Raw genomic sequence first — 15,658 nt, 5'->3', positions numbered from 1 at the left:
GACTGAAACCACAAATGAAGGAAATAGACAGAAACACCATAACTGATATATTTCAATCAAAAACCTGAATAGGGTCATCATCCTCAATAGGGCAGCAATTAGTAGTTTCCAATATTATAATATTCATGAGGAGTAGATTCAAATAAAATAATGTTCAGTGAACTATCTGCACATACAATTGTCATATCTGCTATAATAGTGAATAATTTCTAGCAGGTTTTATTGCTTTACAATGGACACACACACACACCTGAACATGGCCTATATCAGGGATCCTCAAATCTGGCCCACGAGATCCACTATCCTGCAGAGTTTAGCTCTAACCCTAATCAAACACACCTGAGCATGCTAATCAATGTCTTCAGGATCATTAGAAAATCACAGGTAGGTGAGTTTGATCAGGGTTGGAGCTAAACTCTGCAGCGCATTGGCCCTCCAGGGCAAGATTTGAGAAACCCTGGCCTATATCAACAGCTACAGTGAGTATAATGCTCTTTTATAAGCTCTCTTAATAATTGATATCATGTTAATATAAGGATATGAAAATTGTTCTGTAATGTTAAAAATATTAAATAAATATCACATGAGTAATGGAATCAATCCAATAGCCCCTGCCCTGCACCCAGTGTTACATACTACACATCATTGGTTTAGCAATAAAAACAAACAAACAAACAAAAACAACAATAAAATGTCTTGCATTTAAAATAAGCAAAAGAGCAAAGCTGCTCCAACACTCAGAAATTAAAAATAACCACAGAAGATAGTAGTTTTTAATAACCAATTATTAGACCCTCTACCATAAAAATCACAATAAAGAATGAGAAATTTTAAAATGAAAAGTATAACATCCAGCAAAAGACACAAAAGTTAAATGCATGATATTCACAATAAACATTCAAGTATGTATCTCTTGTATGAAGTGAATGTTGTCAGCTTGTAAGTGCTGTAACAAAAAAACGAGCAACCATTGTATAAACATTATTCAGGTGGAGTGTAACGCAAGACAAAATGAAAGCGGGAAATTAGTTTTGAATTAAATTTATTTTCTGTACCTCTGACCTTTTTAATGGAATGTCGACTAGAGCTAGAATTAGGCTAGAAAGGGCTACCCGGTCACCGCCAGTGCTACCGTCAGAAGAAAAATGTGCCTATTCATGTGTCAAAATCATACAGACCATAATTACCAAGCTTTACTCGATTACATTCACTCTTAGGCCTAGTGGACAAAACCCACAATTGCACAATTAACTATCCGTGCAAATTATTGTGTAATAATTGTTTATCTATAATGGCTTGTCAAGATAAATGTGTAATATGAACCCAAATGTTCTTGTGGATCATTACAGTTACCTGAAAGCACAGTAAAGTAAATCTGATCTAAAACAAAAAAGTCACAGTGGTGTATTTGTGCACCTAACATATAGTAAATTATTTCATTAGAACTGCATGTTTACAGGCACTTCAGAAAATTGGTGATTTGCTACTAGATATTGGGGTTGATCTGAATCACATAGAAAAGTTAAAAAGGTAATTTAATGACAAACCAAGCGCTTATGTGTCATGGTGTTGTGCAACCTTCATTCAAATCTGGGCAAAAATTAATTACATGATAAATCATGTTTCATCCATCCTTTTAGTGAATCACATCTTTACATCAGTGAACTTAATTTATAACATTTTATCTTTTTGCAAGCATCTTTTAAGGTAATATTATTGCAATATCGTTTTCAAATATGAAACTTACATTAAGTATTATTATTATTAACATTGGTTTAATAGCTCCTCAAAAAAACAAGCGACTTGATGTTTATGATTTAAAATAAAATTCGTAATAAAAAGACACAAAAAAAGTTCAATTCTTGTAAACTGTAAAAGGCACACAAACATTAATAAGGAAAAAAAAAAAAAAAAAAGTGATCAATTGCAGTAATAGTCCAACGCTCAGCAGAGGCATTAGCAGTGCTTGGTGAGGTATGCGTAATTATGTGCATGATAGCGAAAGTTATTGTAAACTATGTTTGTGTGTGTGTGTGTTCTTCAGCAGTGTCTTTTACCCATGCCAGAGGTCATGACTCACCTTGAGAGCCATCAACACTCAGTGCCATAAAACCAGACAATCTCCGCCCACTTGCGTCCCTACTCGCATGAAAACCACTCACGTGATCCAGACCTAGGGGAGTGGGCTGGGCCGGGCCGGGCCGAGCTGAGGTCTCAACAAATAAGCGTTACCCTGGAGACAACCAAGCCTCACAATAAACTATTCCCTGTAATCCTATTTCAGTAGTAAATACAATCCTGTCCCAGCATGTGCAGTCAAAACCGAAAAAAATACTGTTTTTGACACTGATATGTTCAACTACAACTGTATTCATTCTATATGAATAGATATGTGCCAGATTATTCTCAGATGTTATGAAGAACCTGAAAAAGTTTGATGCTGTAGAGGTACCAAGCTATTTTGGAGAGGATTTTGCTGAAGACAAGGGGTGGGGAGGGGGGTTGTCGGAGGGTGACCTTCCCCACTGGAGTGATGTGTGCGTCTCTGTCTGTCTGTCTACACATGAGAGCGGGAGGTCAAGTTGAGCCTCAGAGGCTGTCTGCTCCTGAACGGCAGGAACCACAGGATCTTCCAGCGAGTGCCAAACACCTCAGCCATCGCTTGCTGCCACGACCGGCGCGGTCCACTGGGAGCATAGAATAAATTAAAGTATGCATCTTAAGCTAATGCAAAATAATATCACATTTGAAATATGAATTATGCAGAGAACCTAAGAGCTTTAGGAGAGATCTAGTCTAGTTTTCACAAACTTTATGTCAGTGAACATTTCTCAGTGCAAATTCATTTTTTTAAATCAAAATATATTCTGTATAGAGACACACACTCTAAACATTTTGGCTTTAAAAAAAGCTATTGTGCAAAGTTACTGCACTAGATTAAAGAAGGTTTATTGAACACAAGTTGACCTATTGTGCCCAATAGCAGGGCAACAGCCTAACGGAAATTTTCCAGTCAATTTTCAACCATTTTTAAATACAAAACAATTGAGAAAAAATACAAAAGTACAAATATCAAACCACTTTTTTTAACCATAAATGTTAATTTCGAATGTTTTGAACCCGGTGTTCAAAATCTGTACAACCATTCAAAAGTCTGGAGTTAGCAACATTTTTTGAAAGAAGCCTTACCAAGGTGGCATTTATTTGATAAAAAAATTATTAAAAGAAGTAATATTGTGAAATATTATTACAATTTAAAATGACCGTTTTCGTTCATTTCAAGAAACACTTCAACCATTTTAAAAACAGTTGTCCTGCTTACAACTTTTGTGTAAACTGCAAAAAATGTTAATTCTTTCATGAACAAAGTTCAAAAGAACAGCATTTATTTGAAATGACTTTAATGTTTAAAATAATAAAATGCAATTAATTCATTAATTCATAATAATAATAATAATAATAACATCTTACAGAGACCAAACTTTTGAACAGTGTACATACAAAACCAGTGATAGATAGATAGATAGATAGATAGATAGATAGATTGACCTATTGTGCCCAATAGCAGGGCAACAGCCTAACGGAAATTTTCCAGTCAATTTTCAACCATTTTTAAATACAAAACAATTGAGAAAAAATACAAAAGTACAAATATCAAACCACTTTTTTTAACCATAAATGTTAATTTCGAATGTTTTGAACCCGGTGTTCAAAATCTGTACAACCATTCAAAAGTCTGGAGTTAGCAACATTTTTTGAAAGAAGCCTTACCAAGGTGGCATTTATTTGATAAAAAAATTATTAAAAGAAGTAATATTGTGAAATATTATTACAATTTAAAATGACCGTTTTCGTTCATTTCAAGAAACACTTCAACCATTTTAAAAACAGTTGTCCTGCTTACAACTTTTGTGTAAACTGCAAAAAATGTTAATTCTTTCATGAACAAAGTTCAAAAGAACAGCATTTATTTGAAATGACTTTAATGTTTAAAATAATAAAATGCAATTAATTCATTAATTCATAATAATAATAATAATAATAACATCTTACAGAGACCAAACTTTTGAACAGTGTACATACAAAACCAGTGATAGATAGATAGATAGATAGATAGATAGATAGATAGATAGATTTGTGTGATTAGACTTTTGACTCATATTCAAGCTGAGAACTAGTCCTAGTTTCCATGTCTACATGTAATGACTGGGTAGAGAACATTACATTATTATTAAATGGCTGATATGATGCTGTAAGTTTTGATACTTACATGTCTTCCAGTAAGTGTGACATCTTCTCTATAGTAGTTGCGTCCTGTTGTTGAAAACAATGAAAGATATTGCTTTGTATCACCACTGAACTATGAACATGTCATTTCTTATAAATTTAGGAGACAATACAGCGACAACTCATGAAATGATTTATGACAGCAAGCCAGTGGATTCAAGCGGGTGAATTGGATCGGTTTTTGATCTTTCCCACGCTGGGAGTGAAAACTGCAATAGCATACACTGAGACAAAAGAGAGACCGTGAAGCCGACAGCAGCAACACTCCCTTGGTGCCCTCCTCACCTTGCCAAGTTGGCACAGGGGCAAAAGGGCATCTGCCTGCGGACAATGGGACCGCGTGCATAGGGATGCTAAAATCCCCCCTGCTTGCCAGGTGAAGAGACGCGGCAAAGAGAAAAAAAAAACTGAATATGTAAATAAGGTAGGATTAACAGAGGCGAGACTGAAGGGCCTGTTTGTGTGAAAAATGGTGGACTTGTGACTGACAGTGGCTTTCTAGAACAATATGTGCTTTGTGTGTGATACACAAGACAAATACATAAAAAAGACTCCATTCCCGAAGCCATAAGACATTATGTAAGAAGTCTGACTTGAACTGGTGAAGTCAGATTCACATTGTGAACTGCTGGAGGACACACTCTTGGCCCGGAGCAGCCAGTGTCATGCCAATTGGACCTGGCTGCAGTTCAGGCTGAACTGATCTGGGCTCAGAGAGCATGCGTGAGGAAAAGATCTTTGCAGGGATCAATGGTTAAGTCTGCTTCCTCACTTGCCATGACTGGCACGAGGCTACGCGCTAACCACCCTGTCAGACGCTAAATCTTCTAAGACATCACAACACGGGATAGCAGGGTGAAGGTGTAGCTTGTGTGTTAAAGCACTGGGACTTTTCTGGCCTTTGGATAAGGAGATGGCTTAAAGGCAGGACAGGACACAAGATAAGACAGCTTAACATGGACTTTTTGTAACACAAGATTAACGTTGTCAAAGGAAGTCTCCTGTAGGAATGGGTTAGTGTCAAAGGTCATCTAAAAGAACGGCTGGACACAGCTTGTGTAATATTTAATGAGAAAACTATTATGTTTTCAGTTGGTGGAATTACACAAATGAGCCTCTGTAGGAAGACTCAATTGTCCAGAGGGTTTGGAATGAGGTTAGAATTGGGTAAAGTGAACCAATGCAAGTGTTGTTTCATTTAACGGTTGGACATTTGTACTGAGAAGATGGAAGACCCTCATATTCAAATGACAGAGGATAGGATGTGAAGTGAGACGTTTTCTTTGACACACTTCCACAGCATATGGTGGATGCGTGGGGGTCAAGTGAACATGACTGGGAACCAGAGAATAAGATTAAGGGGAGGTGGATTCTTTTTAAAGGGCTGCACTTTTTACCGAATTTAACTAGGTCACTACTAATCCTCTTTGCCCTGGCTATCACATGAAGTCATCAGTTAAAGGATCAGGGTTAAACATGATTATCCTGCTCCCCCCAATCATAGCCATGTTTCAGGCCTAATCAACAGAGGAAGGATGGAGGACATAACAGAAGTAGAAGAAAAGAATGAAAGACTGTATTTGTTATTATAGCCAAACAGGTCAGTGTGGTTGCGAAGGCCAGCAGTTTGGTTTTTCCATTGCTTTGTCCTTTACATTAAAGGAATAGTTCACCCAAAAATGCTGTAATCAATTATTCATAAGACTTCTTAGTAACACTTTATGGTGAGTATATAGTTAAAGTACTTAAGAATCATTTGCAAACTATTTATTTGCAATAAATTCATATTTTATCAATTGTAGTCTTTACGTCTTTAATACATTAATAGGCTAGTTGAAATAAAACAGGACAGTTTCTAACTCATTGTCACTTTAATTTACAAATTATTATTTTTACTGATGATTCACTGATAACTGATGCATTTAAATGTGATCTCATGAGCATTTGTATGTATTTTATGTAACATACATTTAATTACATTTGCAGACACAAAAACACAATATTTACATATTGACATAACTACTGTCACTGTACATCTTCATTTTTCATTTATTAAAAAGTGGATATGTTTAAGGGATAGGGTGGTCCATAAAAACATGAAGTCATTACTTGTAAAGAAACTTAATGTTCATGTGTAAAGTGACTTGTTTTTTTGATAAACACATATGCTTAATTAATGTATTTCTAACATTTTAGGAATGCAATTAATGTCTAATAAAGGTAGGTTATTTCCTTTCATTTAGTATTTTCTGTGACCTAGAATCTAAAGTGAGAACTTTAACTATAGTGCACATTCTGTCATTAACACTGTTAACACTTGATAATAAAACATTTAAATATTTACATATGAGCTAATTAAGCAATAATAATCTGTTAACTATTTTGACAATGAATGAAGAACTCACTTTTTGCCCATAACATTAACATATTAATGTATAGACAACAGTTTATAAGCTGTGAATTGACTATAAACTAATAGTTTGCAAATGAAGAGTTTTGTTACTGTATACTTATGAAGTCGGTTACCCCAAAACGCCATTGATCAAAGCACATACATAAAACCCATCAAAACTGTGAAACACAGAAACTCAACCATACTTGCTTTACAGGTCAGAGCATATCTCATTGGTTCTTACGTGTCAAGCAATCATGTTCGAACTTTTGTTTACCATTTTCAATCTGCTTTATGACCTCTGATCAATGTTTATATGTAAATAAAACTTAAACTAAAATTTAATTAAAACTGTAATATAAATAAATATAAGGCAATCATGTCTTTTCAGAACACTGGATTTGAAACTGCTATATTCATATGGATTATGTTTACTATGTTTTCATGAACTTTTTGAAGTGTCAAACTTTGGTTGTTTAAACTTTTAACAGAGGGACAAAAATCTCTCAGGTTTCAGTAAAATATCTTCACATCGTATTTCGAAGATGAATAAAAATCTTATAGGTTTTCATTTTGGGGTGAACTAACCCTTCAAAGGCATTGCATGCAGTTCCACAAAAAGGCGAATTTACTAATTACTTGGCAACCTAAATAAACTGTATAATAGGTAGATTATTCTCTGAATGTCGCATAATGTGTGATGGAACAACCACCTCCCTTAAAAATGGTGGACAAAGTCATGAAAGCAGTAACAACGTTCAATTTTATGCAAGTGTGAGTGTAACGTTTACAAACTTTTTTCAGAGGAACATCATAACTAGATTTTTGCACTTCTTGAAGTACTAGCATGGCTACCTGAAATTTTTAGGTAGGTTTAGGTTTTAGACTTTGATTATGTGTAAATAAAATGTAGAATCAGAGCTGTATCACATACTGTTGTCATGACCCACAACATGCATCTTGTTTCCTGTCCCCTGTGCATGGAACACCTGCACTGCAGTGTAAATGGCTATATATCCCAGAGGGCCACCTTCCTGCAAAGGTTCACTCCAACCTGCTGCAAAACCAACCTGCTAGTAATTCTGTCTCGTAATGTGTTTAATAAGGATTGGAGATAATACTCTGCAGGAAAGTAGGTCTCCAAAAGCAGAACTGGACAGCAGTGTTAGAAATGGTTAAAAAGAAAGAAAGAAAAGCCCATTGCAATTCAGTATGTGACTAATTACCGAAATGATGCAATCTCTGCTGGTGAGATTTTCAATAGCGAACATTTTATCAATGCATCAAACCGTAATTTTCTTAAACTGTTTTTACAAAAAACAAAAATAAAAACACTTAAGACTGTAATTATCTACAAAAAGCATTCTGGAGTCAAGGAGTCTGAGTAGAGTTTGAGTAGAGTATAAAATCCACACAAGACGACGAATCTCACCATAGCAAGTACAAGTAATCTCTATGACCAAGTCAGTTAAACCTGCTGACATGGCAAACTCATTTATTTACTCGTACTCAGTTAAAGAAAAAAGCAAAACTTACTGCAAGGATTCCTTTGACTTGTGTGTAGAAAAGGCTGCTCATTCCACCAAACATGATCAGCCCCATGAAACAAGACCCACGTAGAAGAGCCAATTCATGATGTACCGCAATGTCCGCCTAAAAAGACATGTTACACATGTGCTATAAATGCTCATGGACAATTTAGACTATTTCCAAGTTAAATCATTATGCTATGCATGCACAAAGAGGATTTTTGCACTGCAGGCAGTTATGGGAAGCGATGTGACATATTTTGCTTGTTTCCTTTCCTGCTGAAGGCTTTTCTGCGTCTATTACACTGAACACATAGAAACACACACAAATCCACAAAATCCACAATATTTAGCTTCTTGTGGGAAAGCTTTCCCAGGAGATAACGTCACTATCTCTCCCATACAGCCGTTTCTGTGCCCATACTGCATCTCTCGCTTCTCAGCTGCGTCTGTTTACTCACACACAATGCTCCACAGAATAAACAAAAACAGGAAATTGAGCGTTATGGGCTTTTATTTGCAGGCGGTCTGCCGTTGCCATGATGGCTCAGCTGTTCAGCTGCATTCAAGTTGGAATGATGCTCCTTTGAATTTAAATGCTCTGACAGAAAATACACTACTATACTCCTGATTCTCGAGACATGCAACAAAACAAGTGCCACAACTTTACCTGCCATTAGTTTTTAAAATAGCCACTCAGAGATGATCACTTGTTCTTAATAAAAACGTATAATTTCATTTGATTTTATCAAAACGGTTAAATCGCATTCTCTCTCACTACCCCAATGCCACTAGTCCTCAGCCCACAATTCGGTAACACTTTATTTCGATAGTCCACTTTAGACATTCTATTAACAGTAAGTAACTTTGCAACTACATGTCAACTAGCAGTTAGTAGAGTATTAGTAGACTGTCTGCTTAATAGCTTCTAACACTTTCTTTGTCAACTTATTCTACTAACCCTAAACCTACCCTAACAGTCTACTCTGAGAGTTAGTAGACATGTAGTTGCAAATTAATGAGAATTAGTTGACATGTTAAAAGTTAAGCCTTTGCCATATTTCCATATTTCATCTGCTTTAGTTCATAAAGGTCACACGGGTGCCTGTTGTTATATTTATATTTCTCTGTCTTGTATAACAACTATGTACATTCCAAGCAATTTTTTTTATCAGTCTGTAAAATATTACATAGCAAATTACAGCTATAAAACATGCAATAAAACAGAAAAGGGCCAAACTTTGGGAATTTGCTGTTTACAGGTGTGTTTTGGATGAAGTGATATGGCATCAGACCAGTATAACTGATCAATGCATGCAAATACAACTTGTATTAAGTTTCTCTCATTCAAAGTAACAGCTTATTCCGTAATGCTGATGCCACCTGCAGGTCCCTAATCTCAGATAAGTGGTGCAAATCCAATGTTAATCATCTGCCTCCATTGAGAAGATTCTACTGAACCTCAGAATAATAAAATTGGCTAAATGAAAAAAAGCATACTACCATATAATATGCCTGCATAGCAGTATACATCTAACAAAATGTTATGCGTATTGTACTGTATCCCACAATGCAATGCACCTGACTTGACTATCCATATCAAATGTGATGAATGAACTTGAAATCATATCAATCTTGATTGTCTTTTGGTACTAATTGTACTCATAACCATTCAAATAATAAGTAAATATGTCAAATGTAACTTAAAAAAGTACCATGCTATTACTATCACTATGCCATAATACATAAATAAAACATTTTAAAAAAGCTTGTTCATGGGTTTTACCATATCATGGCCCATATGTACTGTGTTTGCCTAAAACAATGTGTGCACTGAAGTTGAGGTCCACCCACATGACTCTAATGGAACAAGTGTACTTTAAAACCACTGATCTATAGTAGTCATTATATATAGCGAGAGAGAGATCAGTGTTTAAAACTATAAAAAAAAACTGTGATTTAAAACTAGAAATGTTACAGTGACTTTAAACACTTGGGCAGTATAAATGGAGGTGTGTAAATGAAAGACCGTCTTACCCGGTCCACCGAGGACAGAGGCTGGAAGTAGTAGTACTGGCAGAAGTCCAACACCAGAGTGTAGAGACTCAGAACCTGAGTGTAAAAACACAGCTGCAAAAAGAGCCAGTGGTTATCCTCCCCAACACAGTTATTAATCCTGCATAGACAGAGAAGAAAGAAACAGAGACATTTTTCAGGTATTTTTAATAAAGTATAATAAGAATTGCAAATGAAAAACATTACTTTAATACCTAAACTAACATGAATGTGAAAAAGATCTATTATAAAACCTAGTGAACTAACCATGCTACAACCCTGCTCTAAAGCAGCATCCTAAACAACAAAAAACTCAAATGACTATTTTGAAGCACTTTAAATAGGTAGGAACTCCACAAGGCACACAAGTAGTGCTCTGCACAGGAAACTTGACTTAATTTGACAACTGATTTTAATACAGTTTGATATTAACATGTTGTAAACAAAACATACAAACACACACTACATCACTTCTCTAAACATCCATGTTTCACTATGCACGTGGAAATTTGGATGATTCTTGAGATGATCGCAAGCATCAATGCAAAGTCAATCCGATATTTTTTTTTTTTTTTTATGTTATAGATTAATGTAGCAAATGAAAATTGTTCAAATGACCAAAAATATTTTGAGACAAAGGTTAATGCTTTTTAATGATTTTCCGTTTTGTTCAAGTTAATTAAATCAAAAGTTTTTTAACAATAAGAATATGTAAAAGTATGGCATTCTGAGTAAAATATGCAAACAAAAACTTTTATTTTGGATGTGATTAATCGCGATTAATCATTTGACAGCACTAATATATATATAAAATATATACACACACACACACACACACACACACACAAATATATGTGTGTGTGTGTGTGTGTGTGTGTATGTAAATATTTTTATTAAAAATTGATGGAGCTACACATTTTGTGGGAAAATAAAAATAAATCATAAAACTTTTTTTTTAATCATATAAATGAGTGGGGGTTGTATTTTCTAAATAGGGCATTTGCCCCATGCTGGTGAACCTTTTACCTCGATTATCACATTAATTATTGTCCCAACAGTAGGGGTGCTTTTCATCCCGAATACCATACTTTTACATATTCAGTTATTAAAAGGTTTAATTTAATTACCTTGACAAAAGCAATCATAAGAGTTATTAGTATGCATTTTTGTCTCTGTATGATATTCAACAGCAACTGTGTGGTTACCCATATTCTTCAAAATATCTTCTTTTGTATTAAGCAGAAATTCATATACGTTTAAAACAACTCGAGGGTGAGTAAAAGATGACAGAATTGCCATTTTGGGTAACTATCCCTTTAAGACAGATCACGCCACAGGAAGAAGCACCAGAATAAAGAACATGAGAGAAGAGAGAAAGAGCAGAGAGGGCCAAAAGAGAGAGCAGGATGAACTGTTAGTAAAATGAATGCAGAAAATGATACGGCCACGTTTTTTTCCTCCTCTTTCCTCTGCCATTACAGGCGATGACAGGGAGTCACGATTTGCTGAGTCCAGACAGACAGCAGCCTTCTTCAGCTGTACTGTAGGGCTGGACTTAACACAGGCTTCTCTGGTCACTTGATATCGCCTCTCCCTCTGTTTTACCTCTCTACAGAGACTTCATTAAACTTCCTCTATACAAAACCCACCAGGAATGTAAAGCTGTCTGGGGTACAGGGTCTTTTAAGGTTATACTGTGAACATGGGTCAACAGGCCAGATTTCAGTTTGGATCCTAAACCACTGTAAAAATCTCAACATGTCTCACACAGAGATAACAAGCATCAGAGCACCAGTAACAAAATTAACTTGGTCACTGTTAATAAGTACATTATTTGTGTTTTCACATGCACAAAATACATGAATAATATATAGATACAGCACTTTTTTTAAAGACTGCTGTGCTCAAACAAAAGCTTGTAGTAGTGTATTGACTTGATTATTTCTTGTTAAAGTTTTACCAGGGACAGTGGTGGTCCATGCGACGGACACAGTGGCCACAGCGGCTGCAGTGGTGTGACCTCTTTGGCCTCATAATGTTACATTTATTGCACAGTTCCCAGTTGTCTCTCTCTGAAATGACAAAAAAAAAAAATTTGAAAAAAACATTTTCAGTGCTGCTACAAAAACTGTAACTGTAACAAAAAAGGTCTTTGCTGCCATCTAGTGGTACTCAGTTTCTGAACATCAAAATAATTTTTTTCTCTATTTTAGTCTCATATAAATTCAGGACAAATGACTGTATAAAATTGCTCATCCATGTGAACAATGACACGCCTCAAAGTTGAAAACTGCTAAAATAATTAAATATTACTAGTTTTAAGCGGGTTTCCTAAACACTGTTTTTCTACTATTGATCGATTAAGTAGCGAGTCCCGGGCTGATTATATATTATTATCCCGGGCAATTATACAAAGTATTTGCACTTTTCAGGAAAACCAACCTAGGAAAAGGTTACTTACAGCGGTCTCTACAAACAACTTGTGCCAATGTGTGCTGCATAGTGTTCACAAATTACTATCAACAGACAATGTTAATTTCAGCAATAATATTATGGACATGTTAAATATTACTGTGCACCAAAACATGTAAGCCTATATTATGTAACATACATTTATATTGCATTAATCAGAAATGTTTTGTCATTGACTGGAACATTAATAAATATAATAAATATTAGTGTTGTCATTTTCTCATTTTCAAACTCTCATTTTGACAGATAAATGTTGTATTTCCCTGCTTTAGAAAGGGATTTTAAATCTGTTTTGATAGGGATTTAAGTCTGTTAAATTCACAAGTGTACCAAACTACAGTAGTCAACATTTGAAGTGGATCAAAACCTTTCATCAAAGTTGTCCTAAAACCTAAATGTGTTCTTGTCTTAGGACAACTATGATGAACTTTTTTGATCCACTTCAAATGTTGACTACTGTACACTGTCCACTGGATCACTTGTACATTACTGTAACATTCTAAAAATGGTCTAACATACTAAGCGAATATATTAAGACTTAAGTCACTGAACACTGAAGTCACTGAACACTAATCCACAGACTGTGGATTAATAACATACATGAATTGTTACACTGCCCTAACATATAGGTGAGCGTTAGGCTTCATACCTGCAAGTGGAATTTTGGGGTCCTGAGCAAGTTTTCCGGGGTCGGCGGTGGAAGCCCTGAATAATGCTGAGACGCACAGAAGTGATGCTAGATAGTAAACTTGAGAAAGAGAGAAATTTCACATTTATCACAAAAGTCACTATAACTAGAAATCTGATCTAATTTTAGTTTTTATACAATTTTACATTGTTACAAAGGACTTATATTTCAAATAAGTGCTTTCTATTCAAAGAATCCTTAAAAATGTATCATGGTTTCCACAAAAATTTTAAGCAGAACAACCGTTTTCCAAAAAAAAAAAAAACACACTCCTTTTCATTTGTCTGCTTTCTTGCTCACTCATAAGTCACTACATGATGTGGCTCATTTAATAGTATTTATAGCAAAGTATTAATAGCAAAGTGACGCAGAGTGTGAGGTAATCCAAACAAAGTAAAGTAAGCAAAGTAATCATACAAAACAAATGCATATATATCAAGTGGAAACAGTAAAGGCATCTCGGCTCTGACAACTCTTGGTTGAATCACCAAAAATCACCTTGGAAACAGGGCTTCTCTCTCAATTGTCCTTCTTTCTTAAATCTATCTGCATATTAAATTGTGCTTAGTCTTGTCTGTTTAGCATTTATTTACTAACTTGTCAACTTTGCCATTTACATAGAACCAAAGCCTAAAGGGGTAGACATACTACATTTTTCATACCACTGATTTCCCTTGAATGTGGGAAACAGGAAACGCAAGCTCATGCAGATTTTTCTGCATTCCAAAGTACAAGTTTGGTAAACTCTGACCTGCAAATTCATATCACGTGAAGATGTGTGACCAATAGAACATTGGCGTGTCACAGCGTGGCCTCGTAACTGAATTAAAACATTAAATCGGCATAATTGTAGTGAAGTGGAGTAGATTGTTAATTTTTACATTTCAGATGTATTTTAAGTAGTGCTGTCAAACGATTAATCGCATCCAAAATAAAAGTTTTTGTTTACATAATATATGTGTGTGTGTGCTGTGTATATTTATTATGTATATATGAATACACACACATACAGTATATATTTAAGAAAAATATGTTATATTTGTATATTAAATATATTTATATAATATAAATTATATAAATATAAATATATACATGTAAATGCCTGTAATTATTTTCAAAATATATACTGTATGAGTGTGTATTTATATATACATAATAAATCTACAGTACACACATATATATTATGTAAACAAAAACTTTTGTTTTGGATGCGATTAATCGTTTGACAGCACTAATTTTAAGTTAAATTATGTTTTTTAAAAACACTCTGCATACAACCGTTGCAGTGTCCATAAAAGTTTTGCATGCTCAAAGTCTAGTGTGGTCAAAGTCTCCTGGAGACCGTACGCTCATGCACACTTGCAGCGCACACACATAACGCCAGGTTCACATTACTCCGTTTGCAGTGCATACGTGGTGCGTGTTTTTTCCGCGCTCATGTTAACGGATTAAAGCGTTCACTGCACACGGTTGCTGTCCGGTAGTGAGTCCAGTAGCGGTTCGTCTGCAGCAGTGCAGAGATCGTTTCCACACCGAGTCTACTGCTGCGCTGCAAGTAGAGGTCTACATCCCCGCGACTCTCCCGCGGGAACCGACCGGATTTTTTTGCGCCGCAGGATTAAATTCCCGAATAAAACGCGGTAGCGGTCGGTAACTGGTATAATTTGAACGGGAGCGGGTGGTCTAACAATATCCAGTTCCCCACGTCCATTTAGAACAGCATATCTGCGCTTTATTCTTATTGACCACCGGTAGCCTACAGCTAGCGCTATGCACGCGCTGCACGCATGCTTTAACGTCACGCGTTTTATTTGCGTGGTCTGAGCGCAGCATGTGCATAACGATGCTCAGAGCAGGCTGTACCGGGGGTAAATATACGGCCCTCAGACAGAACAGGCAGGTTGTCGAAGAGTGACAGAGCAGAATAAGGATGGAGCAAAGTGTGGATGTGCTGTCCTTGAAGGACGTTCAACTCGGTTTTGTTTATATTTTGCTTAGCCTATAATTTTAAATGAAAGATGTCGTATTTATTTATTTTTCTCTGCGACACTTTTCCTACTGTGTTAACAGAAAAATGTCAAACGAATTTTGTATTTTGACAAGACGAATAAAATAGCATACAATTTTGTGCAGAATACACTTTTATTTGTCAGCCTATATCTCTTTTTTTCAGTACCGGAAATTTAAATGTGAGATTCTGGAAACGAGATCTAAATTTAGCGGGAACGGTCGGGT

The 15,658-nt window shown here is 35.6% G+C and overlaps 1 protein-coding gene across 1 annotated transcript in view; it reads right to left on the bottom strand.

Annotated features, from left to right (window-relative positions):
* Nucleotides 1-1,801: 1,801 nt before the first annotated feature.
* Nucleotides 1,802-15,658, bottom strand: part of LOC107743939 (probable palmitoyltransferase ZDHHC21) — a 17,266-nt gene continuing 3,409 nt past the window's right edge. The window contains exons 4-9 of the mRNA XM_016557392.1: nt 13,385-13,483; nt 12,224-12,335; nt 10,246-10,384; nt 8,216-8,332; nt 4,271-4,314; nt 1,802-2,687 (exon numbers count right to left, since the gene is read on the bottom strand). Of these exons, the coding sequence (XP_016412878.1) occupies nt 2,558-2,687; nt 4,271-4,314; nt 8,216-8,332; nt 10,246-10,384; nt 12,224-12,335; nt 13,385-13,483 (641 nt within the window). The 3' untranslated portion in view covers nt 1,802-2,557. The remainder of the gene's footprint in view (nt 2,688-4,270; nt 4,315-8,215; nt 8,333-10,245; nt 10,385-12,223; nt 12,336-13,384; nt 13,484-15,658) is intronic.

The sequence above is a fragment of the Sinocyclocheilus rhinocerous genome, unplaced genomic scaffold (assembly GCF_001515625.1).
Source record: "Sinocyclocheilus rhinocerous isolate Xijiao unplaced genomic scaffold, SAMN03320098_v1.1 scaffold1549, whole genome shotgun sequence".
NCBI lineage: Eukaryota > Metazoa > Chordata > Actinopteri > Cypriniformes > Cyprinidae > Sinocyclocheilus > Sinocyclocheilus rhinocerous.
This window is presented reverse-complemented; position numbering and strand designations above follow the sequence as displayed.